The sequence below is a fragment of the Aulonocara stuartgranti genome, assembly GCF_965226115.1.
Source record: "Aulonocara stuartgranti genome assembly, chromosome: 13".
NCBI lineage: Eukaryota > Metazoa > Chordata > Actinopteri > Cichliformes > Cichlidae > Aulonocara > Aulonocara stuartgranti.
In genome coordinates this window covers 13931368-13950798 of record NC_138949.1, presented here as the reverse complement: position 1 = coordinate 13950798, position 19431 = coordinate 13931368, and the positions used below count along the sequence as shown (strand labels likewise).

General features: G+C 41.1%; 3 protein-coding genes across 6 annotated transcripts; 2 read left to right on the top strand and 1 right to left on the bottom strand.

The window, feature by feature from the left end:
• Positions 1–165: 165 nt before the first annotated feature.
• On the top strand, positions 166–5908 carry LOC309720143 (uncharacterized protein C6orf118-like). 2 transcript variants are annotated; one of them, XM_082556742.1, is made up of 10 exons: positions 166–253; positions 585–1201; positions 1399–1521; positions 1961–2020; positions 2877–2983; positions 3069–3130; positions 4516–4700; positions 4818–4871; positions 4995–5056; positions 5143–5903. In XM_082556742.1, the coding sequence occupies exons 2-10, from the start codon at positions 587–589 to the stop codon at positions 5183–5185; spliced, it is 1311 nt and encodes a 436-aa protein (XP_082412868.1). In that variant the 5' UTR covers positions 166–253; positions 585–586; the 3' UTR covers positions 5186–5903. The 2 variants fall into 2 exon arrangements, with proteins under 2 accessions (XP_082412868.1, XP_082412869.1); XM_082556743.1 differs by having other exon boundaries at positions 188–253; positions 572–1201; positions 5143–5908.
• On the top strand, positions 5229–10598 carry pla2g12b (phospholipase A2, group XIIB). 3 transcript variants are annotated; one of them, XM_082556745.1, is made up of 5 exons: positions 5229–5272; positions 6847–7407; positions 9191–9279; positions 9400–9565; positions 9675–10598. In XM_082556745.1, exons 1-5 carry the CDS (start codon positions 5233–5235, stop codon positions 9791–9793), a joined length of 975 nt encoding a protein of 324 aa, XP_082412871.1. In that variant the 5' UTR covers positions 5229–5232; the 3' UTR covers positions 9794–10598. The 3 variants fall into 3 exon arrangements, with proteins under 3 accessions (XP_082412871.1, XP_082412872.1, XP_082412870.1); XM_082556746.1 differs by lacking the exon at positions 5229–5272 and having other exon boundaries at positions 6050–7407; positions 9191–9267; XM_082556744.1 differs by lacking the exon at positions 5229–5272 and having other exon boundaries at positions 6050–7407.
• A 779-nt stretch (positions 10599–11377) lies between these two features.
• oit3 (oncoprotein induced transcript 3) lies at positions 11378–18090 on the bottom strand. Its single transcript, XM_082556624.1, has 10 exons — positions 17956–18090; positions 17750–17821; positions 15997–16371; positions 15798–15908; positions 14663–14785; positions 14436–14558; positions 13181–13341; positions 12611–13023; positions 11783–11882; positions 11378–11612 (listed from the first exon to the last, which is right to left on the bottom strand). The coding sequence occupies exons 1-10, from the start codon at positions 17999–18001 to the stop codon at positions 11460–11462; spliced, it is 1677 nt and encodes a 558-aa protein (XP_082412750.1). The 5' UTR covers positions 18002–18090; the 3' UTR covers positions 11378–11459.
• Positions 18091–19431: the final 1341 nt, after the last annotated feature.

Below are 19431 nucleotides of genomic sequence, written 5' to 3'. Positions count from 1 at the left end.
AGATATCTATGAACACAAACTTACTTAACGCATAGAGTACTCTACAATCTCACTCCAGCTGTTTTCTTCGTCAGGTCCAGGTGAGGACTAGCGCCTGAAAGCTCACGGGTACGATTATTATCGGGACACTGAACGCAGCACAAACATTACGCACTTCGATCACCTTGGCAACCGAGTGAAGCACAGACTGCTGCGGCCATGAAGAAAGTTTGTTTTCTGTCCTGAGCCTGTCCAAATTACAGTTAGCTAACAGGTGAGGTCATTAATGAGAGTTTATTTCATTCTGTTATCCTGCAGCACGATCTTTAGTAAATAAATTAATCACGTGAATGTGAGGCACTAGTAGTTTTGCTATAAGCGTAAACTCTCTGAATTATTTGTGCAGTGTCTGGATTTACCATAAAATTTAAGTCATTTTGATTTCGTTTGAGAGAAAAATTCCTTTTTAGGGTGCATTTCTATTCACCAGAAAGAATAACGAATGTTTTTAATATTTTAAGAAATTGTACACCTCTTGAGATAATTAGATATTATTACTCGTATGTCTTTAAAACAACTATACAACAATAAGTTGGCCTTCACAGCCATGTCCAGCAGTGTGAAGCCAAAGCCTGGGCGCTATGGGAGTGATATCCACAGACTGCTGCTGGCGGCTGAAGCCGGGCAGAAGGCTGATATCCTGGCCTACTCCTCGGGTCATCTGGGGCCTCGCAGCCTGAACCAGAGTCAGCCTCAAGAGGAGACAAAGTCGGTTTTTTGGAGGATGTCTCAGAGCCAAGAAGAAAGTCGAAACCCACTATCTCTCCAGCAGATACAGACAAAGGCAAAAAAGAATGAAATGAAAGAGTTCCCCCCTGAGCTCACTTCTGGCACAGCTTTAGTAGAGCCTAGAGTCTTGGGGTACACACAAGATCATACATCACATCCTGAAAGAAGAGAACATATAAGTCTATCTCATATAGTTTACCGTCCCTCAAGGACTTTGCCTGTCCAGCAGAAAGCTTGTTCTCAGAAAAAAACTAAATCTCCATCTGATCTGGGGGTAAATCATCATTTCACATTGAGCCATTCTGACCAGGACAGCCTGAACAACCAAAACCAGCAAGAGAAGAAAAAATGCTTTGGCTGGCAAGTCATGGCCAAACCGGACCTCTGGGCTGTAAAAAATGTTGCTGAAATGCATGCAAGGAAACTGCAAGAGGTGAGGATTGTGACACAAACCATGACATCAATAAACTGTCTGTAATTGCTTTTTTCTTTCTTTTTTTGCATTTTGCATGATATAGTAAACCTAAAGGGCTCTCTGAACACAGGGTAAAGACATGCACAGACTTCAACATGCATACACTCTAACACACTTTTAACCTGCTAATATTGTGTGTGTGGTCTTGTGCGCAGGGGTTGATTAAGTTGTCTGCGCAGAGCTGGCCCAGCAGAGACCGCCTTGCGGTGTTCAGTGACGTCTTTGATGATGTATGTGAAGACTCGCCAGTGTTTGGACGCATCCTGAGGGAAATTAAGGTTTTTCCATTTCCTCTGTACCCACCAGCTCATTTTTAGCATGTACCGACAGATGTATTAGAGCCAAGAGAGAGTGAGTCCCTGGAGTAGCAAGTACAAGTAGAGCAGCCACTGGAACCTGGTCGCGATGCATCAGAGAGGAGGTCATCAGAGGGCGATGGTTCCATTACTGCTCATTCATAACGAATGCCTCAAGTTTCTTTTGCACATGATAGTTTTGCTTAGACTGTCAGTAAAAAGACTTCCCATGCTGCAGTTTGCAAAGTGCACAATTTTACTTTTCATGCAGCTGAAATCCTTTTTTTGTTATTATTAAACATGGTAGTAAGCTGCAGTGCATACAATTTCTAAAATCTTTTTCTGAAGGATTTTCTACAAGGACATTTTTTTAAATCAACATAATTCTCAGTCTGTAATAAAGCTTTCTTTTCTCTTCCAGACAGAATATGATTTATACGTCAACCACCTGATGAGTTTGCAGTCCTCACCACGCAGCCTGGTAAGGAACACTGCCCAAAGACACACATACTGAAGATATAACCTGAGAAATGACTGTGATATTCAGACATTTTTGTGTCAAAGACATTCATTCATAGTGTTCCTATACAATATATTCTCATGCTCATTTTGCCTTTAAAGAATGGAAATTGTTTTACATAAAAAAGGAAAACAACAGTGCTGATATTCGTAGATTTCCTCACAGTACAAAGAGTCAAAGATGCCGCTTGTCACAGAGTTCGTTATTTGATTTTGTGGGTATTTTCAGTCCCTTGTCTACAGTTAATGTTTCTTTAAAAAAAAAAGCCTACACGTATTTCTAAACAAGGTTTAAACAGTAAATATTTAAACTTCCCACAGAGAAGGATAAAACCTTTAGTTCTTCAGCAGTAGCCAAATTCAAATTCAAATTTTATTTGTCACGTACACAGTCATACACAGTACGATATGTAGTGAAATGCTTGGACAACTGCTCGTGACCTAAAGAGAACAAAAAAGGAAAAGACTATGAATAAGATAGGAAATAAATATGAAAAATTAAAAAGGGTAAATTTAACTAAGAAGGAATAAAATATAAATTAAGGTTAAAAATGAAATAACTGTACAACACAAATTAGAATGAAGGGTAAATTTAACTGGGAAGGAATAAGATAAAATATATAAATTAAAGTTGAAAATAAAATAACTGTACAACAAAATACACAATATAGAACTATATAAGAATGTATGAAGAAATCTAAATATAAATAAATATATACACAATAACAGCAGCTACTAGCTACTAGCAGCATTAATCTCAAGCATCTTTTGCTTTTTTGGAAAATAATTTAGGTCCTAATGTTTTGTTCTTGCTTCAGTCACCGAATACTTCACTCAAAGTAAGCGAAACCAAGTTGGACGATGCTGAAAAGGAGGTTTGCAGGCTGGAGCATGAGGCTAGAAGAGCTCTAGAGGAGAAGAAACGGTACCACAAAACAAAGTATCAACAGCAGGCTTGTACTTATGTACATTCTCTTTAGTTGAAGTGTGTTTGTCCTTTCAAACCTCAGGGTCCAAAATGAGTTACAGAACATTTCAGCTGCCATGCACCCGAAGGACAGTTACAAGAAAAGTAAGTCTTAAGACCTTAACATATTTTTTGTACCTTATTGTTAGTAAACAGTTAATTTTCTATACAGCATGCTAAGTTTTAGATATATCTGCGGTCTTTAAGAGTGAACAAATAATCACTTTTTGGTGCCAACAGTCATAACAAACAACGTTGTAGTGTCAGTGGTCACTTTCTAATCCCAGCAGGGATGTCTTCATATGCAGTTAGGATCACTATCGTTATGAATGTCATAGTAATTCAGACCTTTTAATGAATGAAGCTTTTAGACCATAATTTTAATTAGGTTGAGGTCAGCGTTTTGGGAATGCCGTTCCAGAATGTTTTAATGTTAACCTGCTTTATCCACTCCAAAACCAGTTTTTATGTGTCTTTGAGATCATTGTCCTGTTGGAACACCCAGTTGTCTCCAAGTTTCAGTCATCTAGCTGTTGATTTGAGGTGAAGTTGAAGAATTTGGATTCCTTCCACTTTGTTTAATGTGTCAGTACCCCTGGCAGTAAATCAGCCCCAGAGCCAGATCCTACCGCCACCATGCTTGGCAGCTGATACGTGTTTTTAGCTTTGAAAGCCTCCTTTACTCCTCCGAACATACCTCTTGTCACCATGGCCAAATAGCTCAATCTTTGCCTTCTCTGACCATAAAACTTTTCTCCAGAAGATTTTTGACTTGTTCATGTAGACCGCTGCACATTTTAGTCAAGCCTGAAGAACTTCATTTTGGTGCAAAGGCTTCTTTCTTGTTGAGCACCCTCTTAGTCCATAGTAATGACGCTATTCCAGCATTTCCCAGCGTATGACAAGCTTTAGTCTTGGCAGTTGTTTGGTTGTCTCTGAACATCCTAATTTCTTCCCATCTGAGGGTGACAGTTTGGCTCTTCTTCCAGACCTTGACAACATGGTGCCACATCTGCATTACTTGTGCTTTTTCTCATTCTTCTCAGTGTTGGTCAATCCATTGACTACTGTCAAAGGATTTTTTCTATGCTGGCAAAGAGAAATTACCAGTTGTAGTCAATCATCACTAGCAAGAAGTTAATGGACCATGTCAAGTTAAAAGACATTGTAGAACTTTTAGCACCACATATTAAAAGATTTAAGTGAATGTTTGTATATTTTTGAGTCTGTATGTGTGCTTTTGACCCTGTGTAGATTAGAGAAAATCCAAACTTCTGCACCAAATTCTTGTTTTTTTAAGTCATTAAAGATGTATGCTTTACAATCACGCCACCCTGGTGGAATTGTAAAGCATCTCCCATCTGTAAACAACAATTCAAAGAAATTAAGCCCAAAGTTACCATGGCATTCATGCCCATGATGAGTACGCATCAATTCTTATCAGTTCTCTATGCATTGCATTCATGTTCACCTCATCTGTGTTTGAACAGATACATGTCGGTCAGGGCTGCAGGATACTGTGAGTGTCTCTGGCTATTCTGACAGCATCCAGTTCAAGAGGCTTCAAGTAATGAATGTTTGGAAGGAAATCAAACAGCTGGAGGAAGAGCTAGAAGAGAAGTTGGTGTCCACTGTTACAACCACAGCTACTAAAGGACATATCAGAGACCAACAGGTGCTACATTTGGCCTCATTTCACACTGGCTTATAAAGGCATAGCTCAACTTGTAAATCACACTGAGCAAAGTTAAGAGTTTAGCAAGAAATGTGCTTTTTGCCTGTTTGTTTCCAGACTGAAATATTGAAGCTGATAGCCTCAAATGAGCATCTAAGGGTCATTAGCAAGGTATGAGAGGGGGGTCTTTTTTAGCATGTTTTTTGTTTGTCTGTTTGTTTGTTTTTAATTGCAGGTATTAGATATTTCAAATGTATGTTTACTATGTGAGAGTCAGATGTGCTGTCTTTTAAGGATCTTGAAAACAACATCAGCGCAGTGCTGAACAAGGAGAAAGCAAGCAAGGCCATAAGACGGTATGTGGAACAGTGAATATGTGGCACTTGATTAGTTTGTGACCATTTTTACTTACTTCTTCTTGCTATGCTGTGTTTTACCACAGGATTTTGTGGGATGAAATACACCAAGATCTACAAGCAGAGTGAATGGCGTCACCAGTCGCCATAAGGCGGTGGCAGAAGTGTTTGTGTGCATGAACTTGTTAAAAAATCATCTGGTCGCCCCAGTTTCAAGTATGGAAAATCATAGCGCGCTAAAGTTAATAACTTAGAAACAAATCTTTCGTGTGTTATTGTGTTATTGAATAGACCTATAATACATTCACTGTGCTGTGTGACAAAATTAAGTGAACTCTCAGATTTGGTTAATAGTTGAACCTCGTTTTTGGCAGTAACCTTCACCTTGTGGTCATTTCATTCTACCTGTATTCTGTTAAGGCCTGAGCTCTGACTCAAGCAAAATGCAGATTTTTTTTTGTTCTTTAACAGACTTAGTTCAACTACACTCACCCTCATCATGCACCATGCTGTCGATATAGCTGACTCATAATCAGAGATGTTAATCAGATCACATCTGGGAACTGTCGACAACAAAACAGTGCAGCGTTATTAGTTAGAAAATATTTGTTCCCAGCTGTAGCGTGCTGCAAATGCTACTGTGGGTAAACAAACTACTAGTATCGGAAAGCAAACAATGACACCATTTTAAAATGCTTCACTCCAATCCTGCATTCTAAGAAAAAGCACAAAAATATTAACACAGTGATATTTAAAATCCTCCTTATGAGTATTGTTTTGTTATATTTACTGATGCTTTAGTCTAGCAGTAATTTTTAAAGCTTAAGTGTTAAATAAGATACAATAACATAACACGTATACTGTATATATAATGCTATGTGAGTGTATAAGAGTTAGTCATGCGTTGCATAAATAAACTAGCAGTGTAGCATCCATCTAAAATATAAACATAAAGTAATGGAATAACTGGGAGCAACCTACTCTTCAAACACTAGAGGGCAGCAGAGACTTTTGAGAAAATTGTGTCAGCAGGAAATTAAGACGCCTGCACTAAAGCAAAATTCCCATATTGCTTTTACTGTGTAACTGAAAAGATTTGCTTAGTATTCTTCACATAGTGATGTTCCAGCTGAGCCGCGGAACTTTTTTACTCTTGAAATCATAACATAACATAAACGTTCATGCTGTTATGCTTCCACTCTCTTATGTCACATTAACAGTAGTTTGCCTCTGTTCTTATTCAGGGCTGAAGTGTCTGTGTGTAACCTTTATCAAAAACAGTGAAGATAGTCTAGGGGTTTGTAATGTCTTGAGAAATGTCAGCATGGATAGGATTTCTATTTAATGCTGTATTTCCTTTAACGGGGTATTAAATATGTTGCGTTAACGGGAATCCTAAAGAGATTTTCCTCTAGGTTCAATTCCACATGACTTAGCAAAAAAGAAAAAGAAATCCAATTATAACTGTGTGCAGAAAGCCTTGATGACAGTACTCATTTGATAAATAATCACAGAGAATTAGTGTAATCACTGAAGCTTTTCTTTGGATTGATAGAGGGTGACCTTTGCCCCTGACATGAGGGAATGCTTTGCTGTCTGCCGGAATCTAATCAGAGGTCAAAGTCTTCACTCTGGATGACAGAGTCAGTCGGGGCAAAGTGTGTTTTTGTCCCTCACAGTCTAAGCTCTTCCCATCCTGTTACTGACGGCTCACTTCTGCTTGGATTGTTGCCACTTCGACACCATGCTGCTTCGGACTGTTGTCCTGCTCCTCCTCTGCCTGTCCACAGGGACGTGTGCCACTTTAGGCTACTACCAGACTGACGCAAAGGAGGACGGAGGCCCTGCTGCTGAGTCAGTTGTCGCTGCCAAAGATGCCTCTGTTGACGTAGCCAAAGAAGGTGTCACTGCTGTTGAAGTAGGTGATTCATCTTCAGCTGAGGCAAACGCAGGTAACAGCGTTTTTGGTGACAAACCGCTGCGTGAAATAGGTGTGAAGGGTAGCCAATCAGGTGACAAACATGAAGAAGATGTCCAGGTGGTAGCAGAAGGTGCTACAGTCAAAGAATCAGTGCCAGGCAGTGATGGGCCTCCTGGAGACAGCCCTGCTCTGAAAGCTTTTACTAAAGAAGCTAAGAGCCTGGAACAACCTTCTTCTGGGGAAGAGGCGAATGAGATCAGACCAGTTCAGACAAACAAGTCCCAGAAAACAGCACAGGAACAAGAAGACAGCAGCTGGGGCCTCAACTCTATTAGAAATCATTTCCAGACTGCGCACGGATACTTCGACTCCCTGGTGGAACTGGTCGGTGGACACAATGGTGTTTGTGAGTACCGCTGCAGAAGATATGGTAAGAATCCATCTTAAAATTCTCTGTTCAAGTTCACCGGTCTTTAAGGGATTTTGAGAAGAGTTTTTACACATTGTTGTTTTTAGCTTCCCCCCAAAAAATGTTTCTGACCCTCAGCAGATTTTCAAATGATTACTGTGTTTTCCACTTCCAATATGCTTCCTTAACTAGATATTTTTTGGTTAGTTCAACTTTTAGATCCGATTCCACTGCTATCAATCAATCAATCAATCAATCAATCAATCAATCAATCAATCTTTATTTATAAAGCACTTTTCATACAAAAAATGTAGCACAAAGTGCTTTACATAGTTAAAAGCAGCCCACTCCACCCTCCAACTCACTCCCCACACTCTCATTAACATAAATGATGTGAATACATACATATCTTCCCCCCCCGCCCACCCACACGCACACTTAATGTAGAGTAAAAATTGGGCTGGGTTCACATGAGCCAAGTGAGGAAACACTATAACAGGGAGCCGTCTGCACCAAGAGCCGGTCACAGACCGCAGCCTCCAGGCACACAGCAGGAGGGAGGCAAAGGAGCCCCCCAGCCAGGCTGAGAGGACCCCCAGAGACCCAGCAGCCACGGTCAATCACAGCCCCGGTGCAGAGAGCCCCCTCCGAGGAAACACTGGAGATATGCCACAATAGGCTATATACAGGGTAAAATGATAAAATAAATAAGAACGGGTTACAATATAAATATAAATATAAATAGAGTAAGAAGATTAAAAAATGGATAAGAATAAAATCAATAAATATTAGGTAAAGCCTGAATTAATAATAAAATAACAGGATAGAATAAATAAGCATAAAATAAATAAACGTTAAGTAAAAGCTAAATTAAAAAGGTGGGTCTTGAGCCTGTTCTTAAAAACATGTACGTTCTCTGCGGCCCTGAGCTCCTCCGGCAGGCTGTTCCACAGACGAGGACCATACCACTGAAACGCTGCCTCTCTGTGAGTATGTGTCCTGACTTTAGGGACAATCAAAAGGCCAGTACCAGAGGACCTCAGGGTCCGCGAGGGTTCATATGGTAAAAGCAGATCTGAGAGATAAGAAGGCCCAAGACCATTAAGACATTTAAAAACCAATAAAAGAACTTTAAAATCGATCCTGAAACACACGGGGAGCCAATGCAGCAATTCTAAAACCGGTGTAATGTGGGCCCGCCCTCTGGTCTTCGTCAGCACACGAGCTGCAGAGTTTTGTAAAAGTTGTAAAGTTGAAATATTCTTCTTAGGAAGACCAGAGAGCAGGGCATTACAGTAATCAATGCGACTGGTAATAAAAGCATGCATCAGCATCTCTGTGTTGGCCCGAGAGAGAATAGGGTGGACTCTGGCTATATTTTTTAGATGATAAAATCCAATTTTGGTCACATGTTTAATATGTGGGATAAAACCAAGCTCAGAGTCAAAAATAACACCCAGGTTTTTCACTTGTAGCGAAGGACATAGTGAAAATGCCTCTAATTTAGACAAGAGTTTCTCTCTCTGAGCCTCAGGACCGACGATCAGGGCTAAAGTACTTCTTTATTGATCCAAGATAACATGCCTGGGCCTCAGGCTTCTTATACCGAAACCTGAATGCATCTGTTTATCAGTGGGAGTTTAGCTTTCCCTCGTCTCAATCATCCATATACATGTTCTCAAACAGAAGGTATATCTTATCTGTGAAATGATACACACCTGAGGATGAACAGGAGCAACTCATGAAATTTGTTTGCTAACGCAGTCAAGTTCAAGACCTAAATGAAGCTTCCATGTTTTCTCAGGAGAACTTCCTCAACCTCGTCCTGGCTTCCAGCTCTCAGAGCCCAACGGCTGCAGCACCTCTCTGGTGGGATTCCAGGTGAATGCTGCTGTAGGTTGCCTGTTCATAGCACCAACAGCTTTCAAAGCAATATCATTAACAACCTTAATGGCTGTAAAAGCCACATGTTCGGTTTGAGCAGACTGTGCTGACACAATCTATCTCTGACAGCTTGACCTGGGGATCCCTGCTATGACAAAGTGCTGCAACCAGCTTGACATGTGCTACGAAAACTGCGGTACGAGCAAGTACGACTGTGACTCCAGGTTTCGCTCGTGCCTGCATGGCATCTGCTCTGACCTTAAGAAGAGTCTGGGGTTTGTTTCGAAAGTGCAAGGTGAGATATTTAACTTTCCCCTCTTCCTGCCTGTGCATAGCCACAAGTTGTCAAAGAAGAAAAAATAAATTAATCAGCGTCCCTCCTCTCTCATATTTTTTTCTCCTAGCCTGTGAATCGATGGCAGACGCTCTCTACAACACAGTTTGGACTCTTGGTTGCAGACCTTACATGAACAGCCAGAGGGCAGCGTGTGTCTGCGAGGGAGAGGAGAGGGATGAACTGTGACACAGAACACTATGGACATCATCTGTGTGCTTTTGAAGACAACTAACAGAGTCATATTTTCACACGCATAGCGTGCATTTATAGGCTTCTTTTTTTTTTCCTTCATAGACGAGATGCCTCACAAGAGCCCTCTCAAGATTCAGAGGCCAGAGATTGAAAAAGACATAAAAGAGGAATTTAAGTGAACAATTTCTTTGGATTTATTCACAATTGTTCGTGCATATTCACTCGCCATGCTCCTCATTTTAGGCCAATTGACTCTATGACTCCATTACCATAAATTACTTGATGACTCCAAACAAAGTGTGTGACGGGAAGATAGAAAGGATACTGTCACCGGATTAATTTCCTCTAGACAGAAAGACACCAGATAATTACTGTGGTGCTCAAGGCTCCTTGTGTGCTGCTATCTTAAATTTGTCAAGCTGCTCAAACCTTAAGTCAGTGTCATGTAAATCTAATGCCTACTATGTTAATGCTTGATGTAAGTTATTTGCCAGTTATTTGTTATGTTTATGAACACATTAAAGACTAATTGCAGCTAAACTGACACGATTAACTCCAGATTAATTGTCGGAGTGATGAAGCTTATGCATAATTTCCAGACGCGGGGTTCTGATATTTCTTTCCCAGCACACTGTGATGTGTGGCGTGCTCCTCATCGATTACACCAAGCAAATGAGTCAGAACGCATCTTATAGATGTTTTAGATGGGGTGGGGGGTTTTTTAAGTTGGAGATGGGGTGAGAAATAAACCACTTCCATAAATCCACTAAGTCTCTAAGCTGTAATCAAGCCTGGGAAATGCCTGAAAGTGTGACCCAGAAAATCATCTCTCATGTTGTAGCTGTTATGAGTGATGTGTGGCGCCTTTCTCGCTTTTTAATCGAAATGTCATTCACTTTAAGGTCAGCATAATGTGCTGCAAGTCCAACAGACGCAAACTTGTTATGATGTGTTAATGAGAATAAAAGTTATCTCCAACAATATAAATAACAGCAGAAGGAGGATATACTGTATACACATATATACAGTGCGCTTGGCTTCTTTGTGTCTATGTCTACATTTATTTACTCTCCGGATTACCAGATCAACTGAACTGGACAATTCCTTTTTAAAGGGGTTCCATCATGCTTATGTCCATCTCTATATTTTTATTTTTGGACTCTACTAAAGCTGCTCAAAATTATCCTTATTCATCTTACAACTGGCCTTGGTGCCAATTGTCAGTTCAAGCTGTTTTAACTCCTCTTTCTTTAAACCATCTTTTTTCTGCTTGGCTTCTTCTCAAAAAAAAAAAAAAAAAAAAGGTGGGTGTAGAAGGTGGGTGAGGTTTTCTTATAGCCAGAGCTGGGTATCCCTTTCTTTGACATCTTACAAATTACAAGAGTACAAAACAAGTCTGAAACTGAATGTTCAGCACAGTCTAAGATCTGAGCTTTTGGCTCATAAGGATTACGTGCACAAACACTGACACGCTGACTTTATTATCTCAAACTCTACGCATGTTTAATCTGGAAAAGCACCACTCAAATAGTGTACGAATGACAGAAAGTGAGAAAAACCATAAAGTGTTCACTTCAGTTTAAATGCAACTGTGCTGATTGTTTAATTTCATGGCTTTTTTGTTGATGTTTGTGTTGATAGCATTGTATAATTGCCATGATTAAGGCAGGATAATGATGGGGCCTGCGCTCAATGCGTGCTGCTCCTGAGGTTCATCCGTCTGAACCTCCCGTCGGACGCGTCCCCGACAGCGCTGAGCACAGCGGGAGTCTCCTGCCTGGCACACTAGCACCTGGCAGTGCAGGAACACTTGCTGTAAACAGAGGAAGCAAGCTTGTTTTGATATTTTGAGACTGCCTTCACAGTGTAAAGGATTCTTCTAATTCACATGGTCTATTAATACAGTCTTTGCAGTATAGAGCTATGCAGGCATAAGTCCACACACATTCGCCAGCTGGCTCCCAGCATGCTCCTTTTACTCACTCGGTTGTCCTTGCCAATGAACTTGAAGACGGGGACCTGGTAGTGCTTAGAGAGCTGGTCCTTTGACGAGTACTGTGTCATTGTTTCATCAGCAATACATCTGCGTAGGAAGCCAAAGAGAGAAACTAGAGTCACACATGCATCTTAATGCAGTAAAAAGAGATCCATAAATGTTTCTAACAAGGCACTTTATTAAGAGATTAGATGCTTCAAGGTCCTGACAGCCTGCCGCATTTGTTGGCAAGCATGAATATAGATTTAGTGATGACCTATTGTGTCTGCAGAGGAAAACTGCATTCACTGGAAAAAAGCGTGTTTCATACATTTTAAAAATTTTGTTTCCATTTTTCTACCCAAAACTATGTGTTGTATTTTTTCTGAACTAGTCAGAGTACAAGACAGAGTGACATTTTTCAGCTGAAAGAGTGATTTCCGGTTGGATAACTGTTGAGCACCTGATGCCAAGAAGACCTTTATAAGACACAGCAGTGGGATCTCATACTGATGACATTTACTACAATAACTGGAACTCAATGCACTTCTATTGTTAGCAAGGCAGAAACGTCTTTTCTGATAAATAAATAAAGTAAAATCTGTTTGCGTGGCTATTTACACCAGACTGATTGTTTTGATTATTTCTTCAGACATCTATCTGTCTATCTGTCGCCTGCAAATGTAAAGACAATTTTTAATTTAAAGTAGATTATTGCATTATATCTTTGGCCAGTAGAGGGCTGCAAAACAGACAGTGATTAATTGAAGAAACAAATAAGGCACATAAATATATACATTATATATGAAATGAAATAACATGAAACCTACACTCACCCATCTCTGATGAGGTAGTACTTGAGGGCCTGGTCAGCTTTGGGCCCCGGTGTAGCAAAGCAGCTCTCCACCAGGGAAGAGAGACCATCCACTCTCTCCTTAGGCTCAACCCCAAAGAAGAGGGAGTCATGCAGGCGGAGCTGGGGTGGGGTGCGGTAGGCCTCTGAAAACTGGGCATCCTTAAAAAGCTCTAAGGAGAAAGTGAAGACCCCCTCACTGTGGCCCTCCAGCTCTAGGGCTGAGTTGCGCTGGCTTGCCTGGTATCCATCTGAAACCTGATATTCCCTGGGGAACTCACAGGTAACTGGGAGCACCAACTTGCCGGTGCGGACTATTAAGTCCCCGCTGCTTCCTGGGCTGCTCCTTGGGAGACCTGTCACCAGGTTGGTCCCTACAATCTTATTAGCTGTCACCTGAGAGCGAACATTTATATTACATTAATGGGTTTTTCAGTTAGTAACAAGCTTGAGCAACCCATATTAAAGTGCACTGCTCATTTTTCAAAGCCTTCGGCTTACATATTTAACCCAGGGCACATTCTATCAAAAATTCCACCCCAGTTCCTCTGACCTCAACTACTGTGCCACATGTCTTGAGGCTGAAGTTGAGGTTGATGTGTGTGCCATTGGAGACACCCCGACAAGATGAGTTGGAGAGAAAGAGCTCCAGGCCGCCTACAAGGTCCTTAGGAACTGATACTGTAATAGAGCTGGAATCACACTGGACAGGAACTGCAGAGGGGGGAGTCAAAGATATCACAGATTCTTTATAACACTATAAAACAGAAATCGCCAACTATTACATGGATAAAACAACAAAAAGCTGCTTAAAATGATCTCACAGTTGTGTGATCATTATACAACAACATATGCCACATCACACAGTATGATGCCCTGTGGCGAGAAGTAATGATACAGAAACCAGTAAAAGCAAGCTGCCGAGTTCTATCAGCAGAAAAACAAGGAGCAACTACAGGAGCCAGGATGAGCCATCGAACTACTGACCTTCCAATACGTAGACGACCAGCTCTATCTCCTGAGCCACAGCCGCCCCAAGACACTGCTTCATTCTACCACTAGTGGCCGCTTAACTTTTCTAAGTAGTTTCTACTGATTTATCACTTTCTTGCTGGAAATTTCTGAACATGTGATGCCGTGCTGTTGTTTTTTATGTGTTGCGCAAGGAAAAGAAACAAATTGTCAGTTTTGGCAATTACATCTTATTTCCATAAACAAAGTATTGCTGGCTCCAGCTCCCCCACTGTGAATATCAGCATCATTCCTTTTATGTTTTGGCAAACTGTTGTTCAAGGGATTTAAATCCAAAAGCCTTGATTTTGTTTGTACTCTTTTGACAACATTAGTGCTTGATCACTGAGAAATAAATCAAGAATAAAATAATGTTTACAGGTGAATGTTTTTGCATTCTGACTTAAAAGAACATTTTTTTCTTGATTTATTATCTAGTGAACTGTTAATCAAAAACTTAATCTGCTCAATAAACCATAATAAAAATGTTTTTTTCTTTGGAGTCTTCTTTCATAAATGACAAAAAAACAAAAAAAACAAACAGACAACAGACAATTTTTCTTGATTCTCAAAAAAGGCTCTCTAGAAAAGGCCAATCATGTTATTCTCTTCAAATATGATTATAGGTCGTCCCTGACAACAGTAATAATAAACCTGAAGAAATGCACTCACCTCATATCTCTGCTGAAAAATCAGATGAGATAAATCCAAACATTTATCTTCACGGCTGCTTCTTTTTTTGCCCGATTGATTACCTATCACTGATATCTACCTTTTTTTCTCACTTACACACCCACCTTGACACGTGCGCTTGTCCTCTCCCAGCTCCAGCCCTCTGGGACAGTGGCACTGATAGGAGTCCAGCAGAGCGGAGCAGCCATGACTGCAGCCTCCATTGTTAACATGACAGCCTGCTATCTCTTCAACACAGAGAACAGGAGAGTATTTGGAGGTGTGTGTGTGTGTGTCCAGTTTACTCATCTCTGTACAACAAATACACATAAGTGCACGCCTGTGCTTGTACCTCTACAGGTGCGTCCATCCTCATCCAGCACACGGCCTCGTCCGCACTCACAGCGCCAAGAGCCTTTGGTGTTCACGCATACCTCTGCACAGCCACCGTTGCCCTGATCGCATTCGTTCACATCTGAGCACACACACACAGGTTCAGATATTAATATCAGATGAGTTTCGTTTTAAATAACTGAGCAGCAGATGGGTAGAGTGGAGTGTATCACCTTGAGGCCATCCACTTAGGAATGATACATCAACTTTAAAGGACTTTAAACCTGCATTTATAATCCTGAGAGGCCCAGTAAAGAAATAATGATGGATGAAATAAAAGTGTGCGGTGAAACAAAAGTGAGAGTGCAAAAGAGCGAAGAAAGAGTGAGCCAAAATGAAGAAATGAGAACGTAATTACCGAGGTGAGGACTGGCAGATTTGGTAGATGGATGAATAATGAGATTATGGTAAATTTCAAACTGGCCAGGCTGCCCTAGCATGCCTGTCAACCATCATTAAGCCCCGGTATGCCACACACAAACACACACACGTACACCTGCAGATGCTCACCTTGAGCGTATACCATAAATCAGTATTTTAAAATGTTTGATTGCTTCTGTTGCTTTTTTAAATCAGGCTCTGCTCCTTAAAATAAAATAAGCTTTATTTTAATATTAATATTCTAAAGACGTTGTGATAGGCTCATTAAAAATAAGTAATGAACAGTGAAAATAGTTAAGAGAAAGATTACCAGTTGAACGATTTGGGGATATGAGTGAACCAACACACAAGACAAGACTTAAATATTAATATATTCATATTTGTATACTTTATACCTTGGTATACCAATCTCTTTGTGAATGAATGTCTTGTACAAATGATCGTGCTATAGGTGATATAAATACATAGAGCAGCAATCGTCACCCTACTTGCCACTGGATATTACGTTGGGTAAATGAGGAATAACATAGGAACAGCTTAATTAGAAAATAAAACAGTTGCGTGAACCGACTGCAAATCCAGCTGGATTGATTTTTCTTGTTGTTTTCCACGAAACGTTTCCAGCCTATCTGTCTTCCGTGTTCCCTCGCTTATCTCTGTCTGTTGCACAACTTATCTGTCTCCTCCACTTCCTCCCTCTCTGCATGTCTCACCCAGGCATGTTTGTCCGTCTGGTCCCAGGACATTTCCAGGGGCGCAGCGGCAGTCAGACTGCGGACACGTGGGACCCGTGCAGTCGGCCTCATCGCAAATATCGTAGAAATCTTTGCAACACACAAAAACAACAAAGTCAGGCTACTGAAAAAAGCATCTCACGAACCAACAGATGTCACATCCGACGTGCTCACTCACGGCCACAGTACACATGGAAGCAGACTGACGGCCTTGGCAGGCGGTACACAAAGTATCCTCCAGGACAGGCCTTCACATCCACGCTGGCGTTCCACTGGCAGCAGTTGTTGCTGAAGCTGGCGCAGACAGGCAGGGTGATGATGCCCTCATGGAGCTTTGGGTGGCTGCCATTGAGCCAAATGGGGGCGTGTGTGCCACAGTGATTCTCGGAGATGCAGAAGGTGGGCATGGCATCCCCGGCCATGCCTGTGAAGCGATACCATTCACCGGAGACGTGGCTGTCACACAGGGGCACGCCGGATGACTGGTTGACGTGGTAGTCTGTGTTCCTCCACGGTTCGTTCAAGCTGATGTACGCAGAGCAGGGGTCCAAGACTGAGGCGGGGTGGTGGGAAGGGAGAAAATAAGCACCACATGATTAGATCCTTAAAAAGTAAGATAAATGTGTTTAATATAAATCATTTAAACTGTAAATGATGAATCATTGAGAAAGAAGTTTGGCATATAAAGGCTCAGAAAGAGGCTTTGGTGCGCGCTCTATTGTATATTTGAATTCAAGTTAACACCATTAGGTACTTTGCCCACTTGACCATTTGTTACCATGAAAGCTTTGGATTGGCCAGATAGATGGAAACAGCTTAATTGGACTAAAAGCCAACAAGCTGTCCTCAAAGGCCTCTTTAGCCAATGAGTTCTGTCAGTGGTGACTCTTTTCACTACTGCCAGCAGAATCAAGAGAGAGCGACTGAACAGGGAGAATAAACAAAGTGCAGGAAAAACGATCAATAGTATTTCCCTTCTTCATGCCCTTTTTAACAGTGTAATTAAGGGGCAGACATAAAACAAAAGGTGACAGCATGAGGGAGTGGGCAATGAGAGGAAAAGAAGGGTTTAACAGACAGTATTCGCAGGGCTGAATAAGCAGACAGATCATGGAAGTGCTTTGTGTGTGACACCTGACAGAACGAAGCTCACCAGAGACGTGAAGGCAAACACATACAGTACAGTGCAGACTGTGCTATTTGTCTAATTTTGTGACTATATAGGCCTCCGCCAACTAATGGACAGTACATCTTGTCACCACGCTGCTCAAGTAAAAGCAGACAGATCAATCCGCAGTCTGAGTCTTCTGACAGCATTAATGGCCATTTCTGAGAGACGTACGACTGACCAAATGTGCCCGGCTCCAACAGCACAGAAGGGGCAAAGGACATAGCTGACTCATGCGGATGTATGCTAATGGGAGCATTAAATCTTCCAGATGGGGCATGAATAACTTAATAAGGCTTTGGGGAGAATATGGAGCCATGTCTGACCTGATCTTGTCTGTACAAATGAAGATGAAGAGCAACAGTGCACAAACTTACTCTCTTTCATATCACTTTTTTTTTGTTAAAGGTTACAGCTAGTGATATTTTATTAATGTGGACAAAACAAGAATGACCTGATCACTCTAACAACTTCTTGTGTGGCCAAAGCCCGACATTGTTTATTGCTCTGTGCCTGGTTTTCCAGTAACACTGCTAATCTGCTTAAAAACTCACCAGAGCATTAAATGTGTATAAATCCACATAGTACCCAAAAACTGCACTTATCTGAGCTTTTCTTTAGATTTATGTAAAAACTACAGTAATGCTTTTGGCAGCTTGACCATTAAATTTCACGTTGCTTTTAATCACAGTAAAAACGTTTTTATAGTAGACATACCTGCTTATTTTGGACGTAAGTATAAAAAATTGCATAATCCACTTACCTACACCTGCAACTGCAAGAATCTCCAGCGCCAGACCGGTAATTACCAAAAAAATCATGATCTGCTTTCTCGCTGTTGGTTAGAAGATCCAAGCTCAAGCCTGAGTGTGTTTGTGTATGTGCGGCACTTCTGATTCATCTTTTTGAGGAAGTCTGTTTTTAATAGTCACCTCTTATCTTTGTCAAATTGTCATGTCCCTCTCTCACCTTGAATCCCTGACCTTCTGCTCCCCAAATCCAGTAACAGGACCATCCTCCCATTGTTTCCATCAGAAAACTATTTTTACACTGCACATGCCTTTAAAATATCCAACACATGTTTTCTGACTGGAGCTTGAGACACGTCTGTCCTTCCTTTCTTCCTGATTTAAAGCTCGTTGAAAAAACGAGTGATGATCTAATCTCGGTTTAACCAATCTGATTAAACTGCTTAGCGTCGCGCTGAAGCATCTTTCACTTCAAGATGGTGACGGCGAGGTTTGCACACTCAAATTTTAGCGCAGCAAGACCTTTGATGAGGACAAACTGATCCAGCAGAGTCGACGTGTGCTCGTAGGTTTTTCAGGCCGCCAGCGGAGGTATCTACAGCTTCGCCCTTTTCATTTAAAACCTGCAGAAGCCAACCTGAGGCTTGCAGTTTTTGTGTCTCATTATGTAATTAAGTCAGTGGAGACATTAATCCATGAGGTAGTTAGAAGAAATGAGTCAGAACACTTAGCTCTGTAAGTAAGATGTCGTTAGTCCTCCTGGCTGCAAGTCTCTGGGGAACAAATAGACTGAATCAGCATTGTATTTTAGAACAGTGCAGGAGTTTCATAAATTATATGTTTATATGTATTATAAAACCTTATTTGCTCCTTTATGTAATGCTCTTAATTTTTTCTATTTAAAGGCCAGATTTTTAGGCTTATATGTGGACAACTGAGTCATAATCTGAATAAGTTACTATAGTTTGACTTCTTCATGACTTTGCTTAAAAGGATTGCTTTTGCCTTAAGGATCAATGCTTTCTTTTAGGCTTGATTTTTAATATTATGGCGTTAAAGAGGGTGACATGATGGTGGTTAGCACGGTCATTTCACAGCAAGAAGGTCCGGGGCTCAACTCCAGGCTGGGCTTTCTATGTTGAGTTTGAATTTTCTCCCCGTTTGTGTAATTCTTTCAAGGTACATTGGCTTCTTCCCACAGTCCAAAGACATGCATGACGTTAGGTTAACTGGCGATTCTAAATTCACCGTAGGATGGATGAAGCAAGCTGAGTAACTGATGATGAATGGATGAACTCCATCCATGGATGCAGATGAGGAGATTGGTGACTCGTCGAGGGTGTACCCTCCCTCTTACCCTATGACAGTTGGGATAGTCTCAAAACCTCCCTACGACTGTAAAACGAATAAGCAGAAGATGATGATAAGGAACCACACACCTCTGTGAGTTGGTCAGTTTTGTTAAAGCTGCACTGCCGGATCCAGTTCCTGACACTAAATCCCATTTATGATCCTTTAGCTGAGATTGACCTGTTGGATTTTTAACTAAATGAGCAGCTAGGTACTAACCAGAAAGGTCATGAAGATTAGAGATCACATTTAGTTTGCTCTCAAGACAATTGTGACAGCTCTAATGATTCATTTGGATGAATTTTTTTTCTTATCAAGATGTTTTGCAAAACTATTGAGACCATGA

What these genes read in the sequence shown, in the direction of transcription:
- LOC309720143 (XM_082556743.1), top strand. Translation starts at nt 587, where the DNA reads ATGTCCAGCAGTGTGAAGCCAAAGCCTGGGCGCTATGGGAGTGATATC. An exon ending in GAAGGACAGTTACAAGAAAA is followed by an intron (nt 3,131 to 4,515) that starts GTAAGTCTTAAG and finishes GTGTTTGAACAG; the next exon opens with ATACATGTCGGTCAGGGCTG. An exon ending in GACATATCAGAGACCAACAG is followed by an intron (nt 4,701 to 4,817) that starts GTGCTACATTTG and finishes GTTTGTTTCCAG; the next exon opens with ACTGAAATATTGAAGCTGAT.
- pla2g12b (XM_082556744.1), top strand. Translation starts at nt 6,801, where the DNA reads ATGCTGCTTCGGACTGTTGTCCTGCTCCTCCTCTGCCTGTCCACAGGG. An exon ending in GATTCCAGGTGAATGCTGCT is followed by an intron (nt 9,280 to 9,399) that starts GTAGGTTGCCTG and finishes TATCTCTGACAG; the next exon opens with CTTGACCTGGGGATCCCTGC. An exon ending in GTTTGTTTCGAAAGTGCAAG is followed by an intron (nt 9,566 to 9,674) that starts GTGAGATATTTA and finishes TTTTTCTCCTAG; the next exon opens with CCTGTGAATCGATGGCAGAC.
- oit3 (XM_082556624.1), bottom strand. Translation starts at nt 18,001, where the DNA reads ATGGTCCTGTTACTGGATTTGGGGAGCAGAAGGTCAGGGATTCAAG. An exon ending in TCTTGCAGTTGCAGGTGTAG is followed by an intron (nt 16,372 to 17,749) that starts GTAAGTGGATTA and finishes ACCCCGCCTCAG; the next exon opens with TCTTGGACCCCTGCTCTGCG. An exon ending in GGACAAGCGCACGTGTCAAG is followed by an intron (nt 13,342 to 14,435) that starts GTGGGTGTGTAA and finishes CCCCCTCTGCAG; the next exon opens with TTCCTGTCCAGTGTGATTCC.